The sequence below is a fragment of the Sceloporus occidentalis genome, unplaced genomic scaffold (assembly GCF_023333645.1).
Source record: "Sceloporus occidentalis isolate IW3139 unplaced genomic scaffold, rSceOcc1.0.p SCAF_1, whole genome shotgun sequence".
Taxonomy (NCBI): domain Eukaryota; kingdom Metazoa; phylum Chordata; class Lepidosauria; order Squamata; family Phrynosomatidae; genus Sceloporus; species Sceloporus occidentalis.
The window spans coordinates 226,920,921-226,948,877 of NW_028316981.1; the positions used below are offsets into that span (position 1 = coordinate 226,920,921).

The 27,957-nt window shown below is 38.3% G+C and overlaps 1 protein-coding gene across 2 annotated transcripts in view; it reads left to right on the top strand.

Annotated features, from left to right (window-relative positions):
* BNC2 (basonuclin zinc finger protein 2) overlaps nucleotides 1-27,957 on the top strand; it is a 334,091-nt gene that overhangs the window by 302,271 nt on the left and 3,863 nt on the right. For both annotated transcript variants that reach the window (XM_089489441.1, XM_089489448.1), the window contains one exon: nucleotides 1,557-3,526. In XM_089489441.1, coding sequence (XP_089345567.1) covers nucleotides 1,557-3,526 — 1,970 coding nt within the window. The remainder of the gene's footprint in view (nucleotides 1-1,556; nucleotides 3,527-27,957) is intronic.

A 27,957-nucleotide genomic window follows, 5' to 3' on the forward strand; every position in this document is an offset into this window, starting at 1 on the left:
AATGAAAAGTAGGCATATTGATATTTTTATCATTATCATTCTTCTTCTAAGAAGCATGTTTGCTCATTTTGTGATTTGCTAAAGAGTAATGGTCTCCAGATTTTTCTGTGCTTTAAACCCTACTTAGAAAAGGAAGAAGAATAAAGCAGAGAGGTATCTTAGCTGGTGTTTCTAAGCTATCCATTGTTTTGTGATCAGGGAGACGTTTTGTTATGGCTAAATACCCTAAAGGCACCAGATCCTGTCTGATCTTGGAAGCAAGGTCAGTCCTGATTAGTACCTGGATGGGAGACCACCACCAAATAATAGGTGCTGTGTGCTTTATTTCAGTGCAAGGAACATGCAAAACTACCCCTGTGTATTCATTGCCTAAGAAAACCCAGTGAAATACATGTAGTCACCATAGGTTGACATGCGACTTGAAGGCATATACACACACAGATGGCATTTAACCTAAATAGAAAAGTTGCCAGTGAAATGATGTATTTATTATCTAAACATTCTAATGCTTTTTTTCATCCAACTGCAGCAGATAGTCTGTCATTACAGTGCAGAATTTTTAAGTCCTACCTCGAGGCAAATCTCATACTTACTAGCAAAAATGAAAGTATGAAATGCTTTTTAATGTATATTTAACAACAGATAGTCTGGTGATTACTGATGTGTATTCTCACTGGACTTTCCCCTTCTCTGTCAGAAGGCAGTGTTAAGAAACAACATTTTTACTGATTTATATTATCTGCAACTATCCAGTGTTTGCTTTTTACAATGTTTGCAACTGTCATTCAATAAAATGGCATAAAACCATTGTGTTTTAAGTTTAAACAACTCCAGATCAGAAGATAACAATCAGTTCCCAATTAACATAGGAGATCAATGAATCAAACAGTGGGATTTGCCCAAGTCTTTTGATTTGAGTTGGTATAAAATTAAATTTTAAATAATGTTCTGGAAGGAAGAAAGTAAAATAAATCTTTTCTTAATATTTCATGCTGGTTTTTAAAACTCTGCGTCAGTCAGTTATAATTCCTATCAACAAATTTTAGGTTTTTATACATTTAAGATGATTTAATTCAATTCTTTATCACCTGAGAAGTACAACTACCAAGTGTATTTATTTAAATTCATATAGTGCCACTGTTTAATAAGGATTAAAGTGTAGTGTTTTGCACTTGCAGTAGTGTGTTGCACAGCAAGAGTTCATCTCTCATTTAATGAATGTTAAATAGTTGCACAGTACATAGATTCTTGTTAAAATGGCATTACTAAAGGTATTTTTGATCACAGGGCCCCAGTGGTCTACATTTTTGTTTGCTTTGACATTATTAAAGCTCTCTATTTCTTTAACTGTGATTCTAATTACCACATTTGCATGATAGGAAAGTTTGCTTTGTGGCTCAACTTCTGTCAACACAGTGTTTGCATGTAGTGTTCTGAGCTTAATGTTTGATGAGCAGTCAGTACAGCACTTTCAGTCGAAGTCAATAATTATGCAGAATCAATAAGGTTTTCTTCTTTTGTGTTTGTCTTTGTTATTTCTTTGATATGGCCTCTAGGATGCTGCAGGCAAAGTGCTGGACCGCTGGGCCATCATGTCCAGGGAAGAAGAGATTATTACCCTTCAGCAGTTTCTGAGGTTCGGAGAAACCAAATCCATTGTGGAGCTGATGGCAATTCAAGAAAAAGAAGGGCAGGCAGTGGCTGTACCATCTTCAAAGGCAGACTCAGATATAAGGACTTTTATTGAAAGCAATAATCGAACCAGGAGCCCAAGTCTCCTTGCTCACCTGGAGAACAGCAACCCTTCCAGCATCCATCATTTTGAAAACATCCCCAACAGCTTAGCATTCCTGCTTCCATTTCAGTACATAAATCCAGTCTCTGCTCCTCTGCTGGGCTTGCCTCCAAATGGTCTCCTGCTGGAACAGCCAACACTGAGATTGCGTGAACCAAGCCTTTCAACACAGAATGAATATAATGAAAGCAGTGAATCTGAAGTTTCCCCAGCACCTTTCAAGAATGAGCAGACATCCAGCAGAAATGCCTTGACCAGCATCACAAATGTAGAGCCCAAATCTGAGCCAGCTTCCGTGTCCCCAGTTCAGACTTCTACCCCTGTCAGTGATCTAGCCAAGCCCGAACATACAAAAAGCTCATTCAGAATTCACAGAATGAGGAGGATGGGATCAGCATCACGGAAAGGGAGAGTGTTTTGCAATGCATGTGGCAAAACCTTTTATGACAAGGGAACCCTCAAAATCCACTACAATGCAGTCCATCTTAAGATCAAACATAGATGCACGATTGAAGGTTGTAACATGGTCTTCAGCTCACTCAGAAGTCGCAACCGCCACAGTGCTAACCCAAATCCCCGGCTCCATATGCCCATGCTAAGGAACAATCGAGACAAGGATCTGATCCGTGCTACGTCGGGTGCTGCTACGCCTGTCATAGCAAGTACAAAATCCAACCTAACACTAACAAGTCCTGGACGGCCTCCAATGGGTTTTACCACTCCTCCACTAGATCCTGTGTTACAGAATCCTTTACCTAGCCATCTTGTGTTCCCAGCTTTAAAGACTGTACAGCCTGTTCCTCCTTTCTACAGAAGCCTACTTACCCCTGGTGAGATGGTCAGTCCTCCAAACTCATTACCTACTAGTCCTTTAATGCCAACAGCTGGTACAGTTGAGCAGCCTCCAGTTCCTCCATCCGAACCAACATTACCTACAGTGGTGATGCCTGCCCAAGAGGCAAATGCTGAACTTGCACCAAAGAAAAAGCCAAGAAAGTCAAGCATGCCTGTGAAAATAGAGAAAGAAATTATTGACACTGCTGATGAGTTTGATGATGAGGATGAGGAGGTGAATGATAACAGAAGTGTAGCAAATGATGGTGGCCATGACAATCACTGCCATTCTCAGGAAGAAATGAGTCCTGGATTGTCTGTGAAAGATTTTTCAAAAAATGGGAGAAACAGGTGCATCTCAAGAACAGATCTAAGAAGGTCAGATAGCATGACCTCAGAAGACCAAGAGCATGAGAGAGACTATGAAAATGACTCTGAATCCTCAGAACCAAAACTATGTGAGGAATCTATGGAAGGGGATGAACACATGATGCATGAAAGAAATAACAAACCTATGATGAACCATGACAGGCCAGATGAAAACCACCATCATACTTCCCACCATGATGAAGTTAAAGTTAAGGAAGAATTTACAGACCCAACCTATGAGATGTTTTACATGAGCCAATATGGACTATACAACGGAGGCAGTGCCAGTATGGCTGCTCTTCATGAAAGCTTTACTTCCACTTTCAACTATAACAGCCCCCAGAAATTCTCACCTGAGGGTGACTTGTGCTCAAGCCCAGATCCCAAGATCTGCTATGTGTGCAAAAAGAGTTTCAAGAGTTCCTATAGCGTGAAGCTCCACTACAGGAACGTTCATTTAAAAGAGATGCATGTCTGCACAGTGGCTGGCTGCAATGCTGCTTTTCCCTCACGGAGAAGCAGAGACAGGTCAGTAAATACCATATTTATTAACTCTTTTCTAAGTTATTGATACAAGCTAAGTATATGTTTTCAAACAGAACAGATACACAGTACTGTGCATATTCGTTTACTAGTCTTCAATTCAATTTGTGTTCTGATATCCAGAACAGAATATGAGCAGTGGGTCAGTATTTTATAAAAGAATGAGTGCTTTAGAATTAGAGCTGGGAATGTGTTAGAAATTATATAACCTATTGCAAACTATAAGACATCAATTAAATTTCTGTTATCCAAACTCACTGTATTCTTAGACATCCAGCTACTATATAGAACTCCTGACTCTCAAAATAAATTATTTTTGAATCTCTTATATTAGATAACTTATACAGGTTATTCAGAAACCTATTGTGTCATCTAAAGAATAAATGTAGGAGAAGAAACATTTTCATGCAGGCTGTTCCTTACATACAGTTTCTACTTACTTGGAGTAAAAGTTGGAAAAACAGATAATTTATGGAAAAGTATATTAGGGAAAACCTCCTTTTAAATGTATGCTAAAACAGATGGAGATTTTGATGATGATGTTTTGCACTGTTTCATGTGGGAATCTGCTAAGTGTCTGTCCTATTAGTACTTGACATGGATGATAATATTGATAAAATGCACCATTGGAGCTTTAGGTAATCCCAATCAAAATGAATACAGGAAGCAAGGGTTTGTAGAGATGGTCCTTTTGTATGTATAGCTGTGTTTTGTTCTCTGCGTGTATGTAAAAATTCCCATTCGCTCCAATGAGCACTGTGCATGAAAAAAGGGAAATTCAGGCATATTTTTAAAACTGATCAAACTGTTACATCTACTAAATATACAGATGATACCACACAGCAGTGATAGTAGAACAGTTCTCAGATAGTTTGGTTTAAACAGAAGCAGTTGGCTAAAACCATTTTAGTTGTCTGCATGTGTTTTGTTTTGTTTTTTAAAACAAAGATGTCTTTTTCCAGTTTTCTCTTACATATACACACACTATGACATGCTGGCAGTTTATTCCATATCTGTAGGACTAAGCACAAACATCACGTCATGTTTTCTCAAAACACTTAAGCAGATTTAAAAGATTCAACCCACATTATGAAAGTAAATACATCATTTAAATGCTACTGTTTATGCTTAATCACTTGACTCCCACATACAAAAATTCAAAACAAGGAAAGGCAACAACTGCACTAGAGTCTGCTGGATCACAGTCGGTTTCTATGTCCTACTTGGTTTTTGTTTTTTTTAATGAAAACATGCAAGAGTAGCTGTGTTGGCCATTTAACAAATACAAACAAAAATCCATCAGTGATACCTTTATTGGACAACCAAAATGCACAATATACTTGTTGTAAGCTTTCAAAGCTCTATGGGCTTCTTCAGCAGGCAAGATGTTACAAACCAAACAAGAGGGAAAAAACCCAACTGGAGATGTTAGTCAGATGCCTGCATGTTGTTTCAGGCAGGCTCCTCATCCTTCTGGCCATGTGGCAACAGGGAGATTTTCAAAGTCCAGGAAATTTAAAATCCATTTGCATCTCAACAGGGACCCCTCTTTGACAATTCCAGTGAGGTCACAAGCCTCTTTGCAGGCAGAGTTTTTTATTGTATACCTAAAAACATGCTGTGAACACAACAAAAAACTAATTGAAAACATGAATAACAGTACACCTTTCAGGGAGATGTGATTGTTGTATTGAGAGTACATTTGATCTTAAATCCAGTGATTACCTAAACAGTTGTTCAGAACTCCTGAACAATGCTGAACAGGTAATTTGGAATTAATTGTGGTGACCCTTCATCTTACGCACACTATGTGCTCTTTTATGCCCAGGAGGTGAAAAGCAAATGCTTCCATTTTCACTTAGAACACAACACAATTCCTTAAATTATCTATGAACACAGGAAACTGTGATTTGTTATTAGCAGTTATATATAAAACATGTTTGATTTGAATAACTTCACTTAGAACAACTCACCACACCCCAGCTTGTGAATGAAAAAAGGAGGTTCCTTCCCAACCACGTAAACTATGTTTTAATGATGAACTAAACCAAGCCTCTGTAGGAAAGTAGGTTTATTTTTCTTTAGCATGTGATGTGGCCCTTGCTTTGCAACTAATAGTACAAAGCCAAGTTCCTCCTCAAATAGTTAATCCTTATGGGGAAACTGCACCTTAAAGTATTGTTGTTGTTGTTTAATTGAGTATATTTTTCAAAACAGTTATTGATGTGCCATAGAGATCAGTTAATTAAAGGGGGAAAGAAAACCACATTTTTGCTACACTACCTCTAGTCCCCTATACTGAAGCTGCTCTTTGTATCTTGGGATACTTGGAATGAAACTTGCTTGAATGCAGTGAGAAGTACTTTCAGAAAACTCTACATACCATTATGGTCTTGCTTTGAAATCAACAGGATTAACTTGAATTAAATAATATTTTGGTTTATCTTGCTTGCCATTGTCATTGTACATGCAGCATAAACCTGCTGTCCAGTAATCTGCTTTCTGAAGTTCCTTTAAGATAATTTTAGCTCAGTCCTCCTTGTGGAAAGAAAGTTTCATGTGGGTATATGTGTATATAGACACACACACACACACACACACACACACACACACACACTGCATGTACACACATATATATTGATGAGAGAGAGAAAGAGAGAGAGAATATACAAAATATATTTTAACCTTCCTAAGTACATGTTTTCAGAACTAGCTAAACAGAGATAGACAAGATAGATGTTCTAGAAAAATATCTTTGGATAATATAATAAATTGGCCAACAATATTTGATGAGACAGCATCATATGAACTTCATATCCTGACTGTCATGCATTTATGAAAAGCTGGGAACACAAGATGGCTAGGTAAAGGATTCTGTAACACAGGATCTAGTGGAGGAGTGGTAAAACCCATTGGAGGCCATCCAGGACTTGTTAGTGTTAGGTTGGATTTTGTACTTGCTATGACAGGCATAGCGGCACCCAATGTAGCACGGATCAGACCCTTGTCTGCTGAGAGATAACAAAAAATAAACAGCCATGAATATTGTGGTAGCAGCTTCCTTTCAGCTAGTCTGTTGATAAAAAGAAAGTCAAAGCAATGCATTTGAATCACATTGGATTATTTAACTCAGTTTTTGTTAAATTATACTGTAGAATATAGTGGGCTACATCAAACGTTCCTCTGGCAGAAATTTTTGAAGTTTCTTTCCTCCTTCTCCCTGCAACCTCCATAAATTTGGAAAACCGTTTCCTGGGCGTTTCCAGATCTTCAAAGTTCATTTGGGGGAATATATGAAGGGACTGCACTGAGGAAAGAGGATTCATAGCCACCTTGTTTGCAAGGAATCAATTTTTGTGGCAACAGAGGTCCTCCAGTACAGGGATCCCCCCTCAATCTTAACAAGAAAATAGATAGGAAGTTCATTTTTCTTCATAAATAGTTTTGCATGAATACTGCAGTTTTGTGAACTTCAGACTGTAATGCCATGTGATGCCACAGTTGTTCTTGACACACCCAAAGAACTATATGAATGATGATCTGGATTTCTGTTTTCTGTACAATTCAGCCACAGAACCTATAAAAAGTCTATCTGGTTTTTCAAAAGTGCTGGTAACTTTTGCAGACTTTTATGCAGAAACTGAAATAAGCCATTTAAAAAAAATTAACTCAGTATTTCAGTATCTGCTGCTAACCGTATTAGAAGGTCAACTATGACCGTCCAATGAATGTGAGATACAAAGGGTGTGAAGGATTGGGCAGTGGTCTTGCAGCTGCTTACAGTCTCATATATCCTGGATGTACTCACATTCCCATGTATGACTGCATTTGAGACCTAATTCTTCTTGTTAATCCTTTATACTGGCATTATGCCAAACCTTCTCACTAGACAGAAGAGTAAGCATTTTGAGTTAAATCGTAGTCTAGTGAGCTTTGTATAATTTAAGGTTTTCATGTTGACCTTCCTAGAGATTATTTCTTAAAAGAAATCTTACAAAGAAAGCCCATTATATGTCTAGTCCTTCAAGTAGCAAAGAAGACCTTGAAGATGTAAACCAGTGTATTGACTCCACTGCCAAATAAGTGGAGTAATAACACTGAGAGGAGAACTTATTTCAGTCACCTTAATGGGCTGTTAACTTTAGAACCCAATTATAGCCATTTCAGCACTAATTGCTGTACCACAAATGGGAAACATCCAACCTAATGCACACGCGAATAATATCACATTTAACATTTGGTGTAAGACATTATTTTATTGAAAATCTCTGTAGACATAGAAGTAATAGAAGTAGTAGTAGTAGTAGTTAACTACTTGGGTAACCTCACAAGTTCACCAAATGTAATTCAACTATTCTGTTCAAACAGTTCTCACACTACAAGAAGAAGCTTTACAAACCACTATTAAAAATTAAGACAAATATATCCAGGAGTACCCATGTAGCCCATATAGCAAAGTACAATAACATCCAAAATCCACAAGATAGTGATACATCTATTGGGACAACCAGAGTGCACAAAATGCATGTCACAACGTGTCTCAACATCCTGGATCTCAAAGGAAATACCTTTTGGGGTTGTTAATGGACTTTAAATTTTATTTTCTGGACTTTAAAATACTTTGTCTCTCAGTGCCAGATAGCCAGGAGGAGGGGTGGCTGCCTGCATAGATATCCCTGCATACTCAGAACAACATCAACAACATCTTGACAAAATGCAGGCCTAACATCATCATTTCCCCCCTCCTCTGCGATTTCTAACACCTTTGCCTGATGAAGGAACCAGTGGAGCTTTGAAAGCTTGTGACAGTTTGTATGTGCATTTTGGTTGGCCTCATAAATGAAATATTTTGTGGGCTTTTCAGTAACATCTGGTTGATTGGGTATTGCACATTCAGATGCCTACCAGTCAAGCTAAGGGGTCTATCATACGCTGCACCCTTTAATCAACAACAGGAAAACTTTGGGCCTCCAAATGCTGGTGGAATCATTATCTCATCAATCTTATTCTGTCTGTCAATGATGAGGGATGAAATCAGGAATACTTCATCAATATATGAAAGGACCAAGGTTCTCCTGCCCCAATATCTATTTTTTATTTTATTTTATTTGTATTTCAGTCAGTGATGGCAATGTAAATATTTCTTGTTACTTTCAGTTACGTTGGGGTTTGATGTCCAGGCGGACAAGTCACTTTGCTTTTTCATGTCCTAAATTTATGTAAAATAGATGCACTTCCAACAGTTGGACTATCTGTTCCAAGTAACAAAGAAAGGAACATTATGCTTTGCCGTCCTCTGAGTAAAGGATGCCAATTGTTAAAGTTTGTCTTTAAATTTTCACTGAACGAAAAGCATGTGTGTTTGTCTGGAAGGTGGGAAAGGTGATTCACCCCATGAATAAATTTAAAAAGAAAATAATATTTGCTCAGGGTGACTTATAAATAAATATGAGGCAACTATTGGTGCCAAGTGTGATTCTGCCATTAGGTTGCTAGTTAAATCAGTCCAGATTTAAACTTGTAAACTCGTTGATTTGTATGAAGAAAGACATCTGTATTTGGTTTATAAAAACTTGCTGATGCTTCCAGAACTAAATTTGTTTGCAGATAGGCCTCTGGGTAGTTATATTGAAAACGGAAGCATATACTTCTTGCTCATCTAGTTACCTGACTTCCAGCCCTGTACAGGTGTGCTTGAATAAATTGACATCAAATACCTCTGAAGAACCACTGCATACATTATCAACAAAGGTGAAGATGTGAAAACTTACTACCTACCTCCTGTTATCACCTCTTCAAGACAATAGCAACCATTCCCCCACGTTTGCCAATCATCCCGCTATGTTTTGAAACTTAGAAAGCCAACTTTTTTAGCCTATTTTTTCAAGACGCACAGAGGAGCCCATAACTTCGAGGAAGAAGCCAGTTCATGCTCAGTGGTGCTTTTAAGTGTATATAGCTGTAATTTAAAACTGTATAGGGCAAAATATAGCATTTGAAGACTTCAACTCTTTGGATAATAACTTAATTGAACATTTTAAATCCATTAATGTGTTATTTTCTTTTTAAACAAATATTGAGATACAGACAGAAATTCTATGGTACCCTTGGAAATATGAATATCCTAGTAAACTATTGAGCATGAAATGTCTTGCTTTAGCACATTAACCACACAAACAGGAAGTGGCTTATTCTGTTTAATACTGTCTTCCTATCTAAATACTCTAAAGTCACCAGATCTCTTCTGATCTTAAATCCTAAGCATGGTCATCCCTGATTAGTACTTGGATGGGAGATCACCAATGAATACCAAGTGTTGTAGGTTACATTTCAGAGGAAGAAATTGCAAAACCACCCGAGAGTATTCCTTGCCTAAGTAAACCCTATGAAATTCATGGGGTTGTCATAAGTCAATGGGCAACTTGATGGTACACACACACACACACACACACAAACCATTATCAGAAGTATGTCCAGCCTGTAATGGTTTTGCATTTCTGCTGTTTATTTCAGTCTAGTTGTTTTCATCTGCTATCCAAAACAGTGGTTCAGAAATCAGTTTTCCTAATATTTTTGGAACTGAGATACTATAATTTTAGAATGCCAGGAAAATCAACACCTTGCAGTGATTAATAAAAGCTAAACAAAGTGGAAAGGTCTTCATCTAATGTATTTTGCTATTGGAGAAAGGTGTATTTGGTCATATATGATCACCTTAAGTACTTCTCCCTTGACAGCCCTGAAAATCCTGTAGTATCCTATTTGTAAACCTTGGCAAGCAAGATATATTTAGTCACATTATTAACTGCATTTAAAAATGTCATATAAAATAAAGAACACTGTCACTTTAAAGGCATCTGGTAGCCTTCCTGAAAAGGAGGGAGGAACAGGTTTTTAAGCTGGCTAAAATCAATTGCTCCTCACAAAGATATGCAGAGACATAATGAAGTTGATAGAAAAGCTGATTGTTTAGTGCTTGTTTTCAGTGTTAGAACAGTATCTAAATTCACAACTAGATGCAATTTAACTGTAACTAGGCAATTTTAAAACAATGCAACCCTGTCAAATAAATTGATATTGCAGGAAAGTTAAACTAAACTAAGGAGTTAATTGCTTTTCTCAGAGAGGTTTAGGTGCCTTTCTTGAGTCAGTGAAGACCATACATGCTGATGCCAAAGAAGAGATAAGCCTACTATTCTATGAGGATATGAACTGCACAGATAATTGATTAAAAGTACTCATGAAACAAAGCCATGAATGAAGAAAATCTTTGCCAAAATGCATGTGTTTCATGCTCATTACAGATGAGTATTACTTGTACAATTTCAACATATATGGCCAATATATGAACTAAAATTACAATTGTCCATATGTGGCTTTTCCAAAAGCAACCCGCTGTCTTGAAGTGTTGCCTTCTTAATTTTGAGCTCTGAAACTACATAAATCCTAAATCCTCTCCTCAGAAAATTATCAGTTTAAGCCAGCTATGGGTCCATACAGACAGGCCAAAATAAAGGGCTTTGGGACACTTCGGACATATGCTTTTTAAATGCTGCATGCATCATAAGACGCTGGAAGCCGCACCAAAGCCATGCTACATTCCTAAGGACTAGAGCACAGCTTTGACGCAGCTTCTGGCCTCTTAAAATATGTGTGTCATTTAAATAGCATACCTCCAAAGTGACCTGAAGCAGCTTTATTTTGGCCTGTATGTTCAGTCCCTATGGCGGGTTATAGACCGCCCATTTGGGGCGGTCTGCACCCGCCCCTTTCCCTGGTGTATCGGGGCCTCAGCGGCCAGAACGGCAGCCACTGAGGCCCCGATCCGCCGCTTTTCAGGCTGTGGGGAAGCAGCAAAACACCGCTTCCCCGCAGCCTGAAAAGGGGTGTCCCTGGGGCTTCAAGCCCCAAGGACACCCCGCGGCGGCGGGGAGAAGGAAAAAGGGGCCACTTGGCCCCTTTCTCCATTGCTTCGCTGGGCGCAGCCGTCTGAAGGCTGCGCCCAGTGAAGCAAAGCGCCGCTGCAAACCAGGAAGGAGCTCCGAAATGGAGCTCCTTCCTGGTCCGCGGAAAGGGCGCCCTAGGCACCCTAGCGCGGAGTGAGGATGTCACGGCCGCGCCGCCCCGTGTAGAGGCGGCGCGGCCGTGACGTCCTCATGATGGCGGCCGTCTGGAACGGCCGCCGTCATTTTTTACGCGCAGAGCGCGTCTTAAGGTTAGGGAGGTGCGGAAGCACCGCACCTCCCTAACCCTAGTACGCGCTCCGCGTGTACTTTCATGGCGGTTTGTAACCCGCCTAGGTTTGCATTCAGAAGCTAAATACAGTTGGTTCATCTTATCTGGGTTCTTTATCCATAGATTCAACCATCCATGACTTAAAAATATATTTTTAAAAAATGCCAACAGTAATGGATTATGGGAGCTGTGGTCCAGAAATATCTGGAGGATTAACATTGTCCACCCATAAGACTGACACTTCATCTGCATTCACCACTTGTGCCTGCCATTCATTTACTTGGTTTGACTATTTAAATTTCTCTAGAAGTTTCCACATATTCCACCATCAATTGCTTGAAAGTTTGGTGTTTTTTTTTTAAATTCCAAAAAGCAAAGCTTGATTTTGGCTGTTTATATAAGGGACACCATTTTACTATCCCATTGTATTTAATGGTACTTGAGCATCCACAGATTTTGGTATCCACAGGGGGAGGGGTCCTAGCATCAAACTCCAGCAGATATCAAGAGCCCAATGTATATACCTCAGTATTTACTTGTATTATAATTTAGTAAATGTGCCATAACAGTCTTTAGGTCACTGGATACAGCTATCATATTTTCAAAACTGTTGGTAATAGTAAAGGGAGACAATAAGCCTATCATGATCCACAAGATGTGAAACCAGCTCCTTTTCTAATTTTTAGGAATGGAAGCTTCCAGAATTTAAAATCTAGAAGTCTTAACTCACAATATTTAGATATAGATAGAGAGATAGCTTTAATGTAAGTCTTTCCTCTGAGCCAATAAGTTATTAGCAACTCATTTCACATTTCAGTTTCCTCTTGGAAAAAAACCCTCAGCATTATTTCAATACTTCTTGTTTTATTACACAGTAGTTTAACTTTTAAAACTGACATGTGTGTCCCCCAAGAGATTTCTGATAGCCAATGTAGAGAAGAAAATAAAAATTTTAAAGCCTTCAGTTTGATAAAATCTGTTTTGTTATAATCATCCATAGTTTTACTGTATTTGACATACTCAGATTCACTTACTTGTTCTGATTTGTTTATATCTTACCGTTCTCTCAATCAGAGACCATAGGTTCAAATCAAAATACGAGGAAAACCAATTTGTAGTTAATAAATAAACAAATGACCCCATAAAACACTGATTTAAAACAGTTTTAAAACATTAAAAATACTAATGAAGATAAAAAATACCTCTCCATTAAAATAACCTGTAACAGCCTGCTAATATCCAAATCCCTGCCTAAATTTTTAAAAGTTTTTAAATAAAAATGTGGAAGGAAAGCCAAGAGGTGACTAACTGAGAAGCCATTCTACTGTGTCCTTACCAGAAATACTTGTGATGGTAGATGGAGAGACAGAATGACTTCCCTGAGGATATCATATAGGGAAATGTGGTCTTTCAGATAGAATGGACATAAGCCATAAAGTCATTTATAAACCTAACTTTCTGTTGTGCCTGGAAACAGACTGATTTTGCATTGAAGACATTAATTTCATAATATTTCTAGATTTTAACCTCATGTCCAAAAGTATGATTTAAAACAAGTGTTGTAAATTCATGCTAAAAGACTGTTAGTACTAAAACTTTAGTGGCCCTGACTTTCAGTGGTTTATGAAGTTCCTTACTTATTTTATGAACTGCTCTCCAGTTCAATGCTTTCCTCATATTTATTTGCTTAGCATCATAAGTAAACTTGAGACCATTTTAGCTGAAAATATAAACTGAAAATAGTTAATTTGATGCCGATGCATCTCAAGCAAAGCTTTTGCGTTCAGAATTTAAGAGATCGGGAGAAAAAAGTCTGTTAATCCAGGTTTAAATTGATAGCCACCGATTGTGCTTTTATATGAAAAAGGAAGAATGGAGGTGAAAATCACATTCAGTTGGATCAATTCTCGGGGCCCTTGATATGTAATAAAGATACAGCGGCTTTCACACAATGGTATGTCAAGATTTCATGCAAAATGGAGCCAGGTGTTAGTAGAGAGGACATCACCTTCTCACTAGGGAGCTTCTGAGGCCTGATAGCCAGAGAAAGAAGCCGCACTAATTCCACAGCCTTTTTAGCCCATACCGGCACAAAGGGGGCACAGCTGGGTCACTCGGCTCACTAGTAATTGTGTTTTACAGACTTCTAAAGCAATTGGCTCAGTCAGTCCCAATTCAATAAAAGTGGAGAGCGAGAGCACTTTTGTTCTATATTTTTTTTTACTTGAAATTATTTCATTCAGCAGTCTGTCTTTTTTATTACCAGGACTTGACATTAGCACTCCAAGCTATATTAGCATCCATTTCAGCAGTTCAGTAATGGTATTAAAAAAACACTTAACTTCAACGGTGAATGGTTGTATGACAGTGCCATAAAAATCCACATTAAAAAAAACTTATGTATTTGTCCCTACATTCCCCCCCCCCCACTTGTTTAACTGCTTCAAAACTGTGCCGTCATTTGGAAAGACCTTTACTCTGAGGGAGGTAACCCAAGATTATTGTGAGACCAGGTTTCTCACTCAGTCCCCTTCCACAGAAAAAGATGAAAATAGTGTAATTAAAAAACAAAAAATAAGAGCTGGAGTAGAATAGACTTTAATTTATCATGTCTGTTCCAAAACGTCCTGAAGTCATTGAGGACAGGCCTGTTGGGTTCAATGGGCAATTAAAATAGAAGCCAACCAAGAAAGGACTCATAAATGCAAAATACCAGAGGAAAAAGTCTTTGGCAGTCTGTCCCTTTGTGGGACTGATTTTGAACCCAGCACTCTTACTACTTGGAACAAGAAGTACCTTGGCAATGCAAAGTGCTCATAAATGACAACATTAGGTTCTAAATTTTGATTAAGCATTCTGTAATTAATCAATGGTAGATTCAGAGCAGTTGTTGGGATCCAGGGTTGCAAAATGCATGAGACATAAAACATTACAAAGTAATTAGAGTGTGTGCTCATTCACAAGAGGAAGGATTGCCTTCAATAAAGAGGTAAATGATAGCATCGTGTTTATTGTGGACGTAGGCAGCCAGTGCAATATGATAAACTGCAGGAGATACACATATCAGTAATCATCTGCATTATTAGTGTCATTAATCATAATTCTAAAAATATGACAGCAGCTGCCAACTTTTGACCAATTTTGCTTCTGCCTGTTGGCCGTTATAACTTCACTAATAGACTGCAGAGCTCCTATGTGTGTGGCAGTTTTGCATTGAGAATAGAAGGTTAATTATATTTCAGCTGCTGATTCCTTCTCTCCTTGGAAAAGCCTTAGCACTTTGACAATCCCAGGAGCCTGCTGCTGTTAAACCAGTAAAACTACTTTATTGAAATTTTCTTTGTTGGTCAGGAGTGAGTAGATGTTTCAGATGAGATATAAGCGTCAGGCTGGGACAGCTGCTAACAGTTTCTGCTCCAAAGTAATCCTTGGAAGGCAAACTGAATTCATACTTCCTCTTTGCTTGGTCCCTAGTCAATATGTTTTTTTAAAGGCTCTCAGAATTTACTAAGCAATAGCAAGTATGGAAGAATTTCATGGGATCCCAGCACTGAAGGCTAGAGTTGGCAAAGATACATTGCTGAGAGTAATCAGCCATTGAAGCACAGCTAGACAATTACTAAAAATATCATGAGAAACATTGTGTATGAGAGAGAGAGAGAGAATCAGGCCGAAAAAAGGAGAGCCAATGCAATGTGTATCAGAACTCAAAGCTGCATTCTAGCTGGCACAGACTGTTTGAAATATCATCATAGTGCTCACCTGCATTCCAAATGACATTGATATTTATTTACAAGGTTCTGTTTTCCCCAAAAAAATAATTGGAAAGGTTGAACTAAGCAGTGATTTTTCTGAGCTTTCGTTTTGTCATGGTTATGTAAGTTCTAAATCGATGGTAAGACTTTCATTATAGGATCTGAATCCAATTGCTACTCCCCCATTAGAATAGACACATTGAATCAATGGGATTTAAACTATTGGATTCAACAGTTGATCCAGTGTGTCTACTGCATTAGGACTAACAACTGGATTCATCCAATAACTGCTGACTTCCATAGCTTTCCTTTTTTTTAAAAAAATTGTAATTTGCAAATTTTTTGGTTTTTGGCCTGGAAAAAAGGTAGCCCTTGCCGCCATCGCAACACTACTCCATGCTTCTTTTGGTGTGCAGCAAGTGAATGCCACACCAAAGGAGCGCTGTAATGCCATCCACCATGCCGTCAGGCAGGCAGCATGACGCTGGCTTGGAGGTGGCATTGGGGCATGCGTCATCCAAATGCCACACCCCCACACCGCCCCCCCCCCCCCAGGTGGCGCGTACTGCTGGTCTGTACAGCCCCTCACTGAAATAAAAAAATTGGCAGTATAAGTTTTTGTAGATTTCAGTCTACTTCCTCAGATGCATGTAGTCTATATAGATGCATATAGTCTGCATATATCTATGGTATTTTGAGAGAGAGAGAGAGAGAGAGAGAGAGAGAGAGAGAGAGATATGCATCTGAGGATGTAGACTGAAATCTATATTCTTTATTTCAGTTAGTCTCAAAAGTGCTACAAGATCTCTCTGCATACTGATTCTACAGACTAACACATCTATATCTTTGAATTCATAAGGGGGAGGTTTTATAGTACCATCTACTTATCTGATTGATGTGCTAACTTTCTTTTCAGCTTTCTTTTTTACCAGTCTTGTCATGAGCTTTGAGTTTTGTTTCTACATTCATAGACATGAGCTTTAACATATTGGAAGGAAGTATGAATTTGCCTTCCATAGCTTTCCTATAATTTAGGAAATATAAGAACAAATATGTCATTGATAAATAGTGAATCAACTTGTCTGAGATTATCAGCCCTTTTAAGAAGCATTCCTTCATTCAATATTTTGAACCCTATTCTAAAAGGTTTCTTCATCATTGTGTTGTCTAACTGTTCCCAGCATATCAATCTAGAAGAAGGGAACTCCTTCAGTACTTCCACACATGCATGTTAACCACTTACATTCTGAGATGAACCACTATCAAAATACATAGCACAATCCCAATTCTTCTGCAGTGCTTTTCAGAGAAATCAGCCCAAGCATTTGGCATCAGTCATAACTCAATAAATAATAAAGTATGAGGTACATGGGTGTGTCAGGAAGCCTTTTCAGCTGGTCCCTTTTGAGGTACTACATCTGAACAGGCTTTTAACTGAAAATGCATGCCAGATGTGTGATGCAAATGTTCAGGCTCTTAGGAATGAGTTTACAGCAGTGCATGTACATGCTGTGGTAGCTTTACTGGGTTTATGTCAATGTATAACCTACCAAAGGGAGGTCATCATCATCATTCTTGGGACACAAAAGGCAGCTCACAATTTAAATGAACAATTAAAATATATAAAACAATTTAAAATATACAAAAGGTGAGCATTACAGTAGAATTAAACTATTACAATATTAAAACATATCCCACATTAAAAAAGTAAAATGTAATTTTAGAAGATAAAACCTCTTAAAAACAGTACAATTAAAATAGTACAGCACGACTCTAGCTGATTCTTTAAAAACTTTCTGTTTTAAAAGCTTGTCTGAATAAAAAGGTTTTGGCCTGCTGATGCTTTGTGGTGGCATACCAACTTCTACACCAGTATAGCACCACAAAGCATGTGACATCACTGGTGCAGGCAGACAAGTTAATTCAAAATATTTAAGCTTCAGGCGTTTCTTTATTATTTCATTATAAAATTTGCGTCTCACCCATCTTTCTTCTAAATATGATGGTCAAGGCAGCATTGAAATTAGAGGATTCAGTTCACGGATTCCTGAATAGTAATAAATGTTGCATGAATGTTCTGAGGAGACAAGTAAGCACAAAGCTTGGATCAACCATTTCATTTTAAATATCACTCTCACATCAAAATATCTCAAGCAATACATCTCAGAAAATAGATGTTCATTAAGAAGATATTCTACTTTTCATGCATGGCCTACAGAAGGGCCAATAAAAACCACTGAAACTATGTTCCACAGGTACGTATGAAGCTGTGTGTACTAGACAGACATTGAAATCCTAGATAGCAATGAGGACTCAATAATCTCACACAACCAAGCCTATGAAGCCAGCCAAATTGCCACCGCATTCTGATGCCTACTGTATACTTTTATTGATCAGTTTTAAGTGCCCTTCCTTCTTTTTTCCTTCTGTTATGAGACATGTTGCGTTCAGGCAGCTGGTAAAATATGAGGCTGAAGTGTCACAGTACAACTTACACTATTACTGAGTAACTCTGGCAACTGCGCCAGTACTTATGCTTGTCGTTTGTAATGCCTTTTGATCTTTAATGAACAACAATAGTAATACATTAAGAGTGTGCCTTGACCTTGATGCTTTTGAGCACACGCAGCTGTTGGGAAAATGTAATTCTGTTCGCACCGTAAGAGCCATCTCACTTAACACCTCAACAGGTATGTACTGAATTACCAGGCCTTTTCAAGAGTACAGAAGTCTCAGATTTTACTTTAACAAAGAATTATACAAGCAGGAAAGATAGCAGATGGACATTTGCATGGTAAAAATCAGAGGATGCACCTGTTCAGGTGGGCCATGGACAGCCTGCCCAAATGTCATATTGCTAGTAACACTGGTGTGCATTCTGTAGTGATAACATTTCCTCCCCATTGCACTGGCTCTGCATTCTGTATGCAAAAGGCTTGATCGCCCCTGCCAGCAACCCAATAATTCTTGCTAACATCTTCTGAGTTACAACATTTATAAAGTTGCAAAGTGGAGTAAACAAACCATCTGTTTGGCTTTACCATATATGTCATGCTCTCTTATTAGCATATTACGATTCATTTAGTAAACAAATTTGGTGATTTTCTTCATGTCAGAGTCAGAGGAAGCTGGAAGATGATTAACATTCCTGGGACAGGCACATTAATACATTGCTTCCTCTGCAAAGTTAAGTGGCTTCTCAGGAGAATCGCCCCTTGTTGACAAGATGAGACTGTCAATTTTGTTTGCCTGCCACATTAGGGGCCGTAAGGGGATGGCAGGCTCTGAGAATGAGGAGCAGTGTAGGCAGCATCATTCACTGTGGATTGAGAAAAGAAGTCTAATTCTGATAAATGGTCGACCCCAATACATCCTACCTGTTATTACAACAGACGTGCTGTATCTGTGCAGTAAATTAGTTAAACCCCTAAAGAGTGTGGTGAGAGCTTATCTTCAAGTGAATAATTTGAGTGGAGAGGGAGCTGTCTTCGTGACCAGTGTGAATGATTTGTTTCATATTGAAAGGGATTGTAATGACTGGGTTCCACGTCTTTAATTTGCAAAAAAAAAAAAAAAAATTGCTTGTCCTTTATTTCCTGCATTTAATAAGCACTTCTTTACTTTTTTTTTTTAATAGGTGCTGAACTGTTTTTTACCTTTTGGATTTTCTTCCTATAAAAGGTTAATATTTTCTCAGATTCTATGAAATTCATTAAAAGCTTTAGAAACAAATGTTGCACACGCTGCTGGAGTAAAAGTTGTCCACATTTCAATAAGTGACACACCACTGTCCTAAATGTTAGCAATGAAAAGAACTCAAATTAGGCATCATCACTTCTGGAAACATCTGGTCCAGTACACTTCAAAAGAAAATGTACACAACATGTGTGTCTGTCTGTCGGTCTTCTTCTTCTGCAGTGTGTTACATCAGATGTTTCCATAAGTGAGCGCCAAAGCTTCTCTCTCTCATTAATAAAAAAAAGCAAGACCAACCATAAAGCATTAGAAATAAGGATGCAGTGCTATATCTATTTCCTTGAATTCAATATCTATTCCCATTGAATTCAGTAGGATTTACATCTGAGTAGACATTTATAAGGCTAGGAAATGAGAACTCTTTTCTATTTTCTGTATAGATCAAATTCCTTCAGTTCATTATGATTTCAAAGAAGATGAGAATAATGGGTTTACCTCCGCCATAAAGTAACACTGGAAGTTACCCATCCTCATACATTTTCATAAGTGTATTGAAAAAGATAGTTCTGAGGTGTTCCTTTGAGCTTTGGACAGAGATAGATGTCCTTTTAGTGATCCAACTTTCAGAACTATCTCTCTCACAATCCTTTACTGTTTGTCATGTTTTGGAGGTCCACAGGAGTTGTATGCCAACTGCCTTAGCCTTTCACAAAGTTACAATTTCCAAGCTTTCTTTAGAGACGTTAAGTAAGGTGTGGTACATACTGCCCCGAAAAAGTGGGCTGGAGGTGCCCAATTTTCCTCTGGAGGGTCACTGCAGGAGCAAAACTGCACAGTGGTCCTCCAGGTTCGTCTTGGCACACGCGGACACCATCATCAGTGTGCCATTGGCACACTGTGACGCATCCATAACAGAAGAGCAACACCTGGAGGTGCAGATGCTGGGCCATGCTTGCAGTCATGGATGCTTGCAGTATGGATGGCGCTGTGTAAAGATGGTGTTGTCCGTACATACTAGGATTCTGGAGCATGCAGATGCTGCATGTTCTGGAACCCTAGAATTGGCCTCAGGCCGCCACAAACCAGCGGTCTGTACTGGGCCTAAGTGTGCATGTCTAAGGATGGCTTCCTAGATTACATTAATTTTAGCTGTTAAGGGCACTAATGGCTCTGTCACAGCTATAGTTATTCCCTGGCAGTAGTGTGTTAAAAGTGGTTTGTATTCCATGTTAACTACAGATTGAATCTTCCTTATTCAAAATGCTTGGGACCAGAAGTGCTTTGGATTTATTTATTTTTTTGGAATACCTGTATTTGCATAGAAATACATAAGGAGAAATCTTGAGGATGAAACCCAAATCAAAACACAACATTTTATTAGGTTTCATATACACCTTATATATATAGCCTAAACGTAATTTTATAGAATTTTAAAATATTTTTGCGCATGAAACAAAGCTTTTATACATTGAACCCTCAGAAAGTAAATGTGTCACTATCTCAGCCACCCATGAAAAAAGTTTGGGTTTTTGGAGTGTTTCAGATTTCAGAATGCTACATAGACTCAACCTGTATGCCGGAGACTCAGCCTGTATACAGGAATCTTCACAAGACCCCTTTACCTTGCAAATCCTATCAGTAAGAATTACTTTGTCTTGACTTTTTTTGTCAAAAATTATTATGTGAATGAGCCTTAAAATCAGAAAGCATACAGTTAGATCTTTGTTACACAGAGCAAGATATTAGACAGAGTAGGCTGCATAATGCTAGAATAACAGTGGGCTGTTGGGTGAAATGGATGTGAGTTCTGTTGTTGTTTTTCCACTGATCAGGAGCTCCTGTCTTCCATACACATTTATAGCATTATATTCCACTTTAACTACCATGACTACATCCTGTGGTTTCTAATTGGTGAGACACTAGAACTTCCTGCCTAACAATTCTAAATACCCCCCATAAATCCCAAATCCCAGGACTTCACAAGAAGTAGCCATGGCAGTTAAAGTGGAACCGGGATGCTGTAACTGTATAGTGTCAGTGTATGCCAAATGGGCACAGTTTATCTTGCAAACAACACATTCCAGCACATTTTAGGATGAAAGGGCACTAGATGGAATTATGAATTTCGCATGTCGTAGTGGTTTAAGTGCTGGAGTGTGATTCTGGATATCAGGGTTCAAAGCCCCACTAAGTCATGGAAACTCACTGGGTGACCTTGAGCAAGTCACACTCTCTCAGCTTCAGAGTCAACCAACCCCCTACAAATTTCACCAAGATAGGTTCCCTTTAGGGTTGGCATAAATCAGAAATGACATGAAGGCACAATAAAACAACCTCCTTAAAACCCAAATGTGTCTGTTTTATCAGATTAAGATTTATTAATAGACTTAAAACCCTCATTAAAGTAATGTATTAGTATTGTGACCCAGATTTTTTAAGCTTTTGCTTGGTTTTGTTTAAATGTAATATATGTGTGATTGTTATGTCACTCAAAGGAGGGATAACTGATAGTAGCTGAAAATACAGCAAATAACCTGATGTAGTAGGAAAAGAAGAGTTAGGATGGGTCTTATAAGAGGAGGAGGAGTCATGCAGTCAAAAAAACAAATCCTGATTCCAGATTAAATGGTATTTTTGCAAAGCTGTGTGCTAGCAACAAGAGCAGCTTTTATTGTGTAGAGTAAACAAAAACAATCATAGAACAAAAAATGATGGTAAAGTGAAAAAAAAGTTTTAATATTTACAGGATATTTAGGAGTAGACCTTGTTTGTGTGCCTGAATAAGATAATAAGTATAATTTCCACAATTTTTTTAACCCAAAGAGAAATTCAGAATCAATGTGCAGTGGGGAATTCCTCCTGAAGGGAAATGTCTGGAGAATTTTTGAAAGAAACTAGAACAGTTTTGATAAGAGGAATGACATTCCTTGGAACAACATCACACACATTTCAAGTGTTTTCAGATTTTATCTAAAGAAAATTTTTGAAGTAATGTCGGAAGCCTGTCCTCAGTTGAAACATCTGAAAAATCTAGAGGGAAGCCCAATTATACAACAACAAATACATAGGTAATGTGCTAAGCATTGGATCCTTTGTATTTGCACTGTTCTATTTGCAGCTCAGCAATACACTCACCAACCTACAGATTGCTAGTATAGAAACTGATTGATAGTATAGAATACACTTTTTCAGTATATTTAAATATGGTGGAACATCTGCATGGACAAACAATTCAGCTTTGGTTCATCCCATACGTGTTTTGGCCTTTATCTAGAGTCACTTGATGGATCCAAGTTGTTCATCGATAGCACAGAGCCTAACTTAAGTCTCATTGTTTTCACTGAGTTGGTTCCAACCCATTTCCTCTCCATAATTATATGGACATTGGTGTGCATTTTAATAAAGCATCCGAACTGTAATGGATTTTAAACTCCATTATTTTGATATTAAATCTAAAAATGTAAAACAAACAAACACAAAAACCCACCAAACCAATGTATCAGATGCATATATCTGTTTAGATTTCCATATGATGTTGAAGGGGATTCTTCAACACCAGTGATATAGATTAAGAAATGAATGCAACAGAATCAATTCTTCTGGACTGTGGTTGCGTAATGGAAATCGACTACTATGAATGAACTCATGTTCAGAAGTTATGAACAGCAAGGCTAATGCACTGCAATGAGTTCATCTTTATTATTGCATTACACCTGAATCAATTGATAAAGCAAGTTTTTTTTTAAAGCTAGGAATGGCACTTAATTGAATAAAAGTCAATGTAATTATATTAGCAGAAGCCAATGGTACTGCTGACAGCGGAAAAGGGACCTTGCTGACGAAAGTGCCAGAACTTGTCCACACATTTCTGCACATCGTTTGCCTGACAGATATTAAGGGCTGGTACATAGCTTAATTAGATTACTGATAGCTAGTGCTATAAATGATAAGTGAATGGGTATGGCATCACTTTCTATTGATAGCAAAAATGCGCTGCAACCTTTAACAAGTTATTATCAGCAAAGCAACCTTCAGTTGAGGACTGTAGGTTTTCCCACAGATGTACAATTCATGTTTCCTTGTTCTGTAATTTGGTCAATTTTAATAGTAAATTTCCATAGGTTCTTGACTCTTGTTTTTTGTCAGCAGAAAACAAAATGCTTCAGGAATAAGAGGCATACTGCTCCTGAACCAGACTGATATCAAAGTCAATTTACACTGTTTTAATGGGGCCGGGAGAAACTGGGAGGAGAAAACTTAGTAGTTTATCACATGGGGGAAATCCCATGCAGAAACAGGGGTTTAAATGGGGGGGGGGGATGCAAAAGCTGGTTGATTTTCATATAACGTTGCTGTTAAATTGGCATTAATCCAAATGGAAAGTAGACGAAACGTAGACAAAAGCTGTTCCTTTTTTACTTTTGGAAAATTCCGAAAGTAAAAGGGAGTGGCTTTTGTCAACTTTCCGTTTGGGTTAACACCACTGTAACAATGATGCGTGTGAAAATCAACCCACTTTTGCGGGTTTTTTCCAGCTTTTAAATCCCGTTTTTGCATGGGATTTCCCCCGTGTGATAAACTCCGTAGATTCAGCTCACATGAAAAAACTATGATGTGACTGCCCTTCAAACACTGAGCTGGAAGCTGCTCCACATGAGATCTGCTGTGATTGCAGAGCTGGCTAGGGTTGTGAGATACCTAGTTTCAAATGACCATACAACTACCAAACTCACTGGGTAACTCTAGGAAAGCCACAAGCTAAAGCTACCACACAGTGCTGTTGTAACCAATATTATTAGGTTGCACTCTAGAAAGCAAACATGTAAATTTAAAGTTTCCAGTGAGCAAGGAGAACAAATAACTGGGATCTCTTCCCTCTGTTTTTACCTGAAAGCTATATAATCCATCAGTCTGTCTACTATATAACATCCCTGAGTTCCTCTGTTCCAACAGGCCATATTAGGAGACAACTGGACAGGAGAAACAGTAGTAGTGCTTCTTCTGCTCCCTCAAGTAACGCAAAGATGCACATACATTATTTAGGCACTGTAAATGTAGCACAAGGTCATACTGTTCCTATGCAATGGCCACCAGTCAATTTTTACTACTTTCAAAAGCCGTGGTAAAAACTGCTGGATTCTCATGGTAGGCTCATGAAGTTAACCACATGCAGCAGACACTATATTATTGCAGTGAACATTGCCAGCATACTTCAGCTTGTTTGCATGATGCAGTAAGGAGCAAGCACACTTCATAGGTGAAGATACATTGCACCACAAACCTCTGTAATATTGCCATCCATGCACATTAACAAGAAACATAACTGTATCTAGTTAAGCAGTAGACATACACAATTGAGAGCTTCTTGTATTTTCCTGAGACCATTTCCCTTGGAATAATTTGCCATCTGACACCAGAATGGGTAAGAAATCTTTCTGCCAAAGATTTGTTTATTTATCATCCATGTATATGAACACTGTGCATCTGTTCAGTACAAATCTGTGGATGATGTGAATTTGCCTTTGTCTGATTTGATTTATGATATGAGATTGTGCGGTTGGTCCAGTAACCATCAGGACAACAGTGTAAGTGAGATGAGGGGTGACAGAAAATGATCTCATGGCTCAAGCATTTTTTAGCCTGCATTTTATTGTTTTAAGATTCTCTCTCTTTTTTAAAGCCAGATGTGACCAGACTGGAATGTGAATTTGTTCTCTTTCTCTTTCTCTCTGTCTCTTTCTCTCTGTCTTTTTCTTTCTATCTCCCTCTTTCTTTTGTGATCTCGATTTAGCAAAAGATTAGAAAGCTGATCTTATCACAAGGTAAGCTCAGCCTTCGTAAGTGCAGTGTGGGGGATATGTGTAACATACTTCAATGTTCAGAAAAAGTGGTAGTACATTACTTGCTATGAAAAGATAGTCAGTCTCCTGGGAATGAATGAACAATATATGCTTTCCACTACGTCCCCCGTTCCACAGATGTATCTCTCAGTAGCTCTTCTCCATGGGGAGAAACCTCCATTTGGAACCCAAATTTACCTTGAATATCTGTCCACCCTTTAACTACAAACAGCCACCTGCCTTCTATCACAGGAGTACAGGCTGATAGCCTGGTTGCTATATGTAATAAGGTAAATGAGTTGTGACAAGGTATGATGAATCACACATATAGCTATGGAAAATTAAGTTTGCATTGTTCTATCTTTTCTCCCTTGCTATAATGCACAGTTGAGTTCTTCTGCTATGTTTTAGAGCCCAGCTGGTTGAGAGATACACTACTCATAAAAGTGTTATTTGTACAAGCCATGTTCAAATAACATAAAGGACTCCAATTATATCATCCTTATACTTAGCCACCCTAGTCCTGCAAGGGATATCCGTGTGCAGAAAGGTCTGGCTTTGTACATCAAGAGCTGCAAACCCAGATTGGATCCAGATGTGAATCAGTCTTGCTGTGCACATTTGGATATTTAGCCCCTAATGAAATTACAAGAGGAGAATGAGAATAGACATTTACATTTGTATTACAATGTGGTTGGGGATGCATATCACCAGCCACAGTTTGTTGTGTTGTACACAGCTAAATTTGGATTGGAAATCTTGTTGTTGTTGACAGCAATGACAATAATGATATTGTTATTGTTGTTGCTGTTGTTATTTACCATTTTATTTTCTGTCCTTCCCTACTGACTTGTGCTTTGAAGCTGTAAGGCAGAGAAGATTTTGAGGATCCTCAGTGCAGGCAGAGCCAAGTTCAAGTATTACCACCATAGTGTATATGATCGCTTATGACAGTGCTACTTAAGCTATGTGATGTGGCAACTAGCACCTTTCCCCCCATTGTGCCAGATCAGCAACCCATTGGCAAGAAATTGGAAAGAACTGGCAGTTGATAGATTATGGACCAGCACTGATAATCTCAGATTAAAAAGAATCAGAATTTTAATTTTAATAGATTTTCCATTCATTTTCATGTGTTCTTTTTGTAATTTATTAATTCCCCTACCTGCTAATTATTTGCTTATTTTGTTCTCACAAGCCAGAACAAGTGACTTCAAATGTCTTCTCAGTGTGCAAAATTGCACAGATTTTGAGCATTTTTGCAGTTATTTTTTTCTCACTGCAAGGTTTTTGTTTGTGGAAGAAATGTATTTACATGTGTGTGCGTGCGTGCAACAGATTGTGTGTGCAACAGATCTGCAGAAAACTTGCACAAAAAAACTAGCTAAGAACCTGGATCAAGAGATATAGCTATGACACATGCCTGCAATATGTTTCCAACCCCTCATTTTCTCAGCTGCAGCTCCTCAGTGGGGATCAGGCAAAGTAGCAGACAGGCATCCAGCTATCTTTCTGTAGCTGGACACATAGCAAGAAGAATCCATAGGGGGCTATGGGAGTCTGCTGCAGGTCCCTCTGGAGGATGTCACTGCTGTGCACCCAGCTGTAGTAACATACCTAGATGCTGGTCTGTCCCACCCCCCGTTAAGAAACAGATATGTTGACATGGGGAGCTGCAACTGAGAAACTGTGGGCTGGTCATTGTGCAGTTTATAGAGCATACTTTCTAAGCTCTGCAATGACTAAAAAAAGTGAGTCATGAATAAGTCCACTTTATGCCATCATAACTCACTAACAGTCATGCCAGCCACTGTTTTCTGTGGAATTTGTTGAGTTTTGTGCAAAACCGAGTTTTTTTTAGTAAAGAAACCTTTAAATGCAATCCCCCCCCCCAAAAAAAACCCCTTGCAGCCATTGGCCATTTTCTTAATTGGGGGGGGGGGGGGGTGACTCAGTTTGCAGAGATACCCTTTCTTGTTGAAGATCAGGAAAATATTCTTTACATCCTTGGCCTGCAGAAATAAGGACAGAGGGAAGGAAGGATACCATTAATTTAAACAAGTCCAATGCAGGAATAATAATAATAAAAATAAAAACCTTAGTAATAAGGCCACATTTGTGCCTTGGATCAGTGTTGAGCAGAGTGGAATCACATTCATTCAGTATGACTTTCTAGAACTCTTCAGAATAAAATATTCTTTATAACTCAACATGGACTCCATTTCTCTCATACTAATGAGGTTCCAAATTTAAGCACATATTTATAAATTTAAGTCACAATGCCTTATCAAATAGCTTGTCCTCTTACAGTTCAAAGAGATTTCAGACTCTATTTGAACATCATAAATGCTGAAAAATATTTTATTGTGTGTGCTTCACTGCCATTGGTAAGAGAATAAACTAGCTTATAGTATCCTTTGTCCCAACTAGTCAGTGCTAACAGTTTCCACTATCACAGTGTGACCCAATGATTCCAATGTTGCACATTCAAAAAAGATTCCACTGTTTTTCTTCCTCCCTGCCTAGTTCTTGTGAAATAGTAGGCTTTGGGAAAGAGCAGTGCTGTAAATTCATTGATATTTTTTATTAGCCTCATATAAAGTACATAACCAAAAAACACTAGAGATGCCATTTCTTGTAAGACTAATTGGAGCACAAAGACTTGAGAAAAACTGAGAGTTGGCGTATATTTGTAGCAATTTTGTCTTGCATTTGTAGAAGCATTGGTATTTGTCTGTCAATCACCTAATTTCCAAGGAAAGGGACAGCAGCCACGATAGTAGTCATAGTAGTTGTATTGCATGAAGTTACTTGTTGCGATCTTGATTTAATGTGTAAGATTTGCATTATAAACGTAATCAACAATGCTGTTTTTTTCCTCCCCATCCCT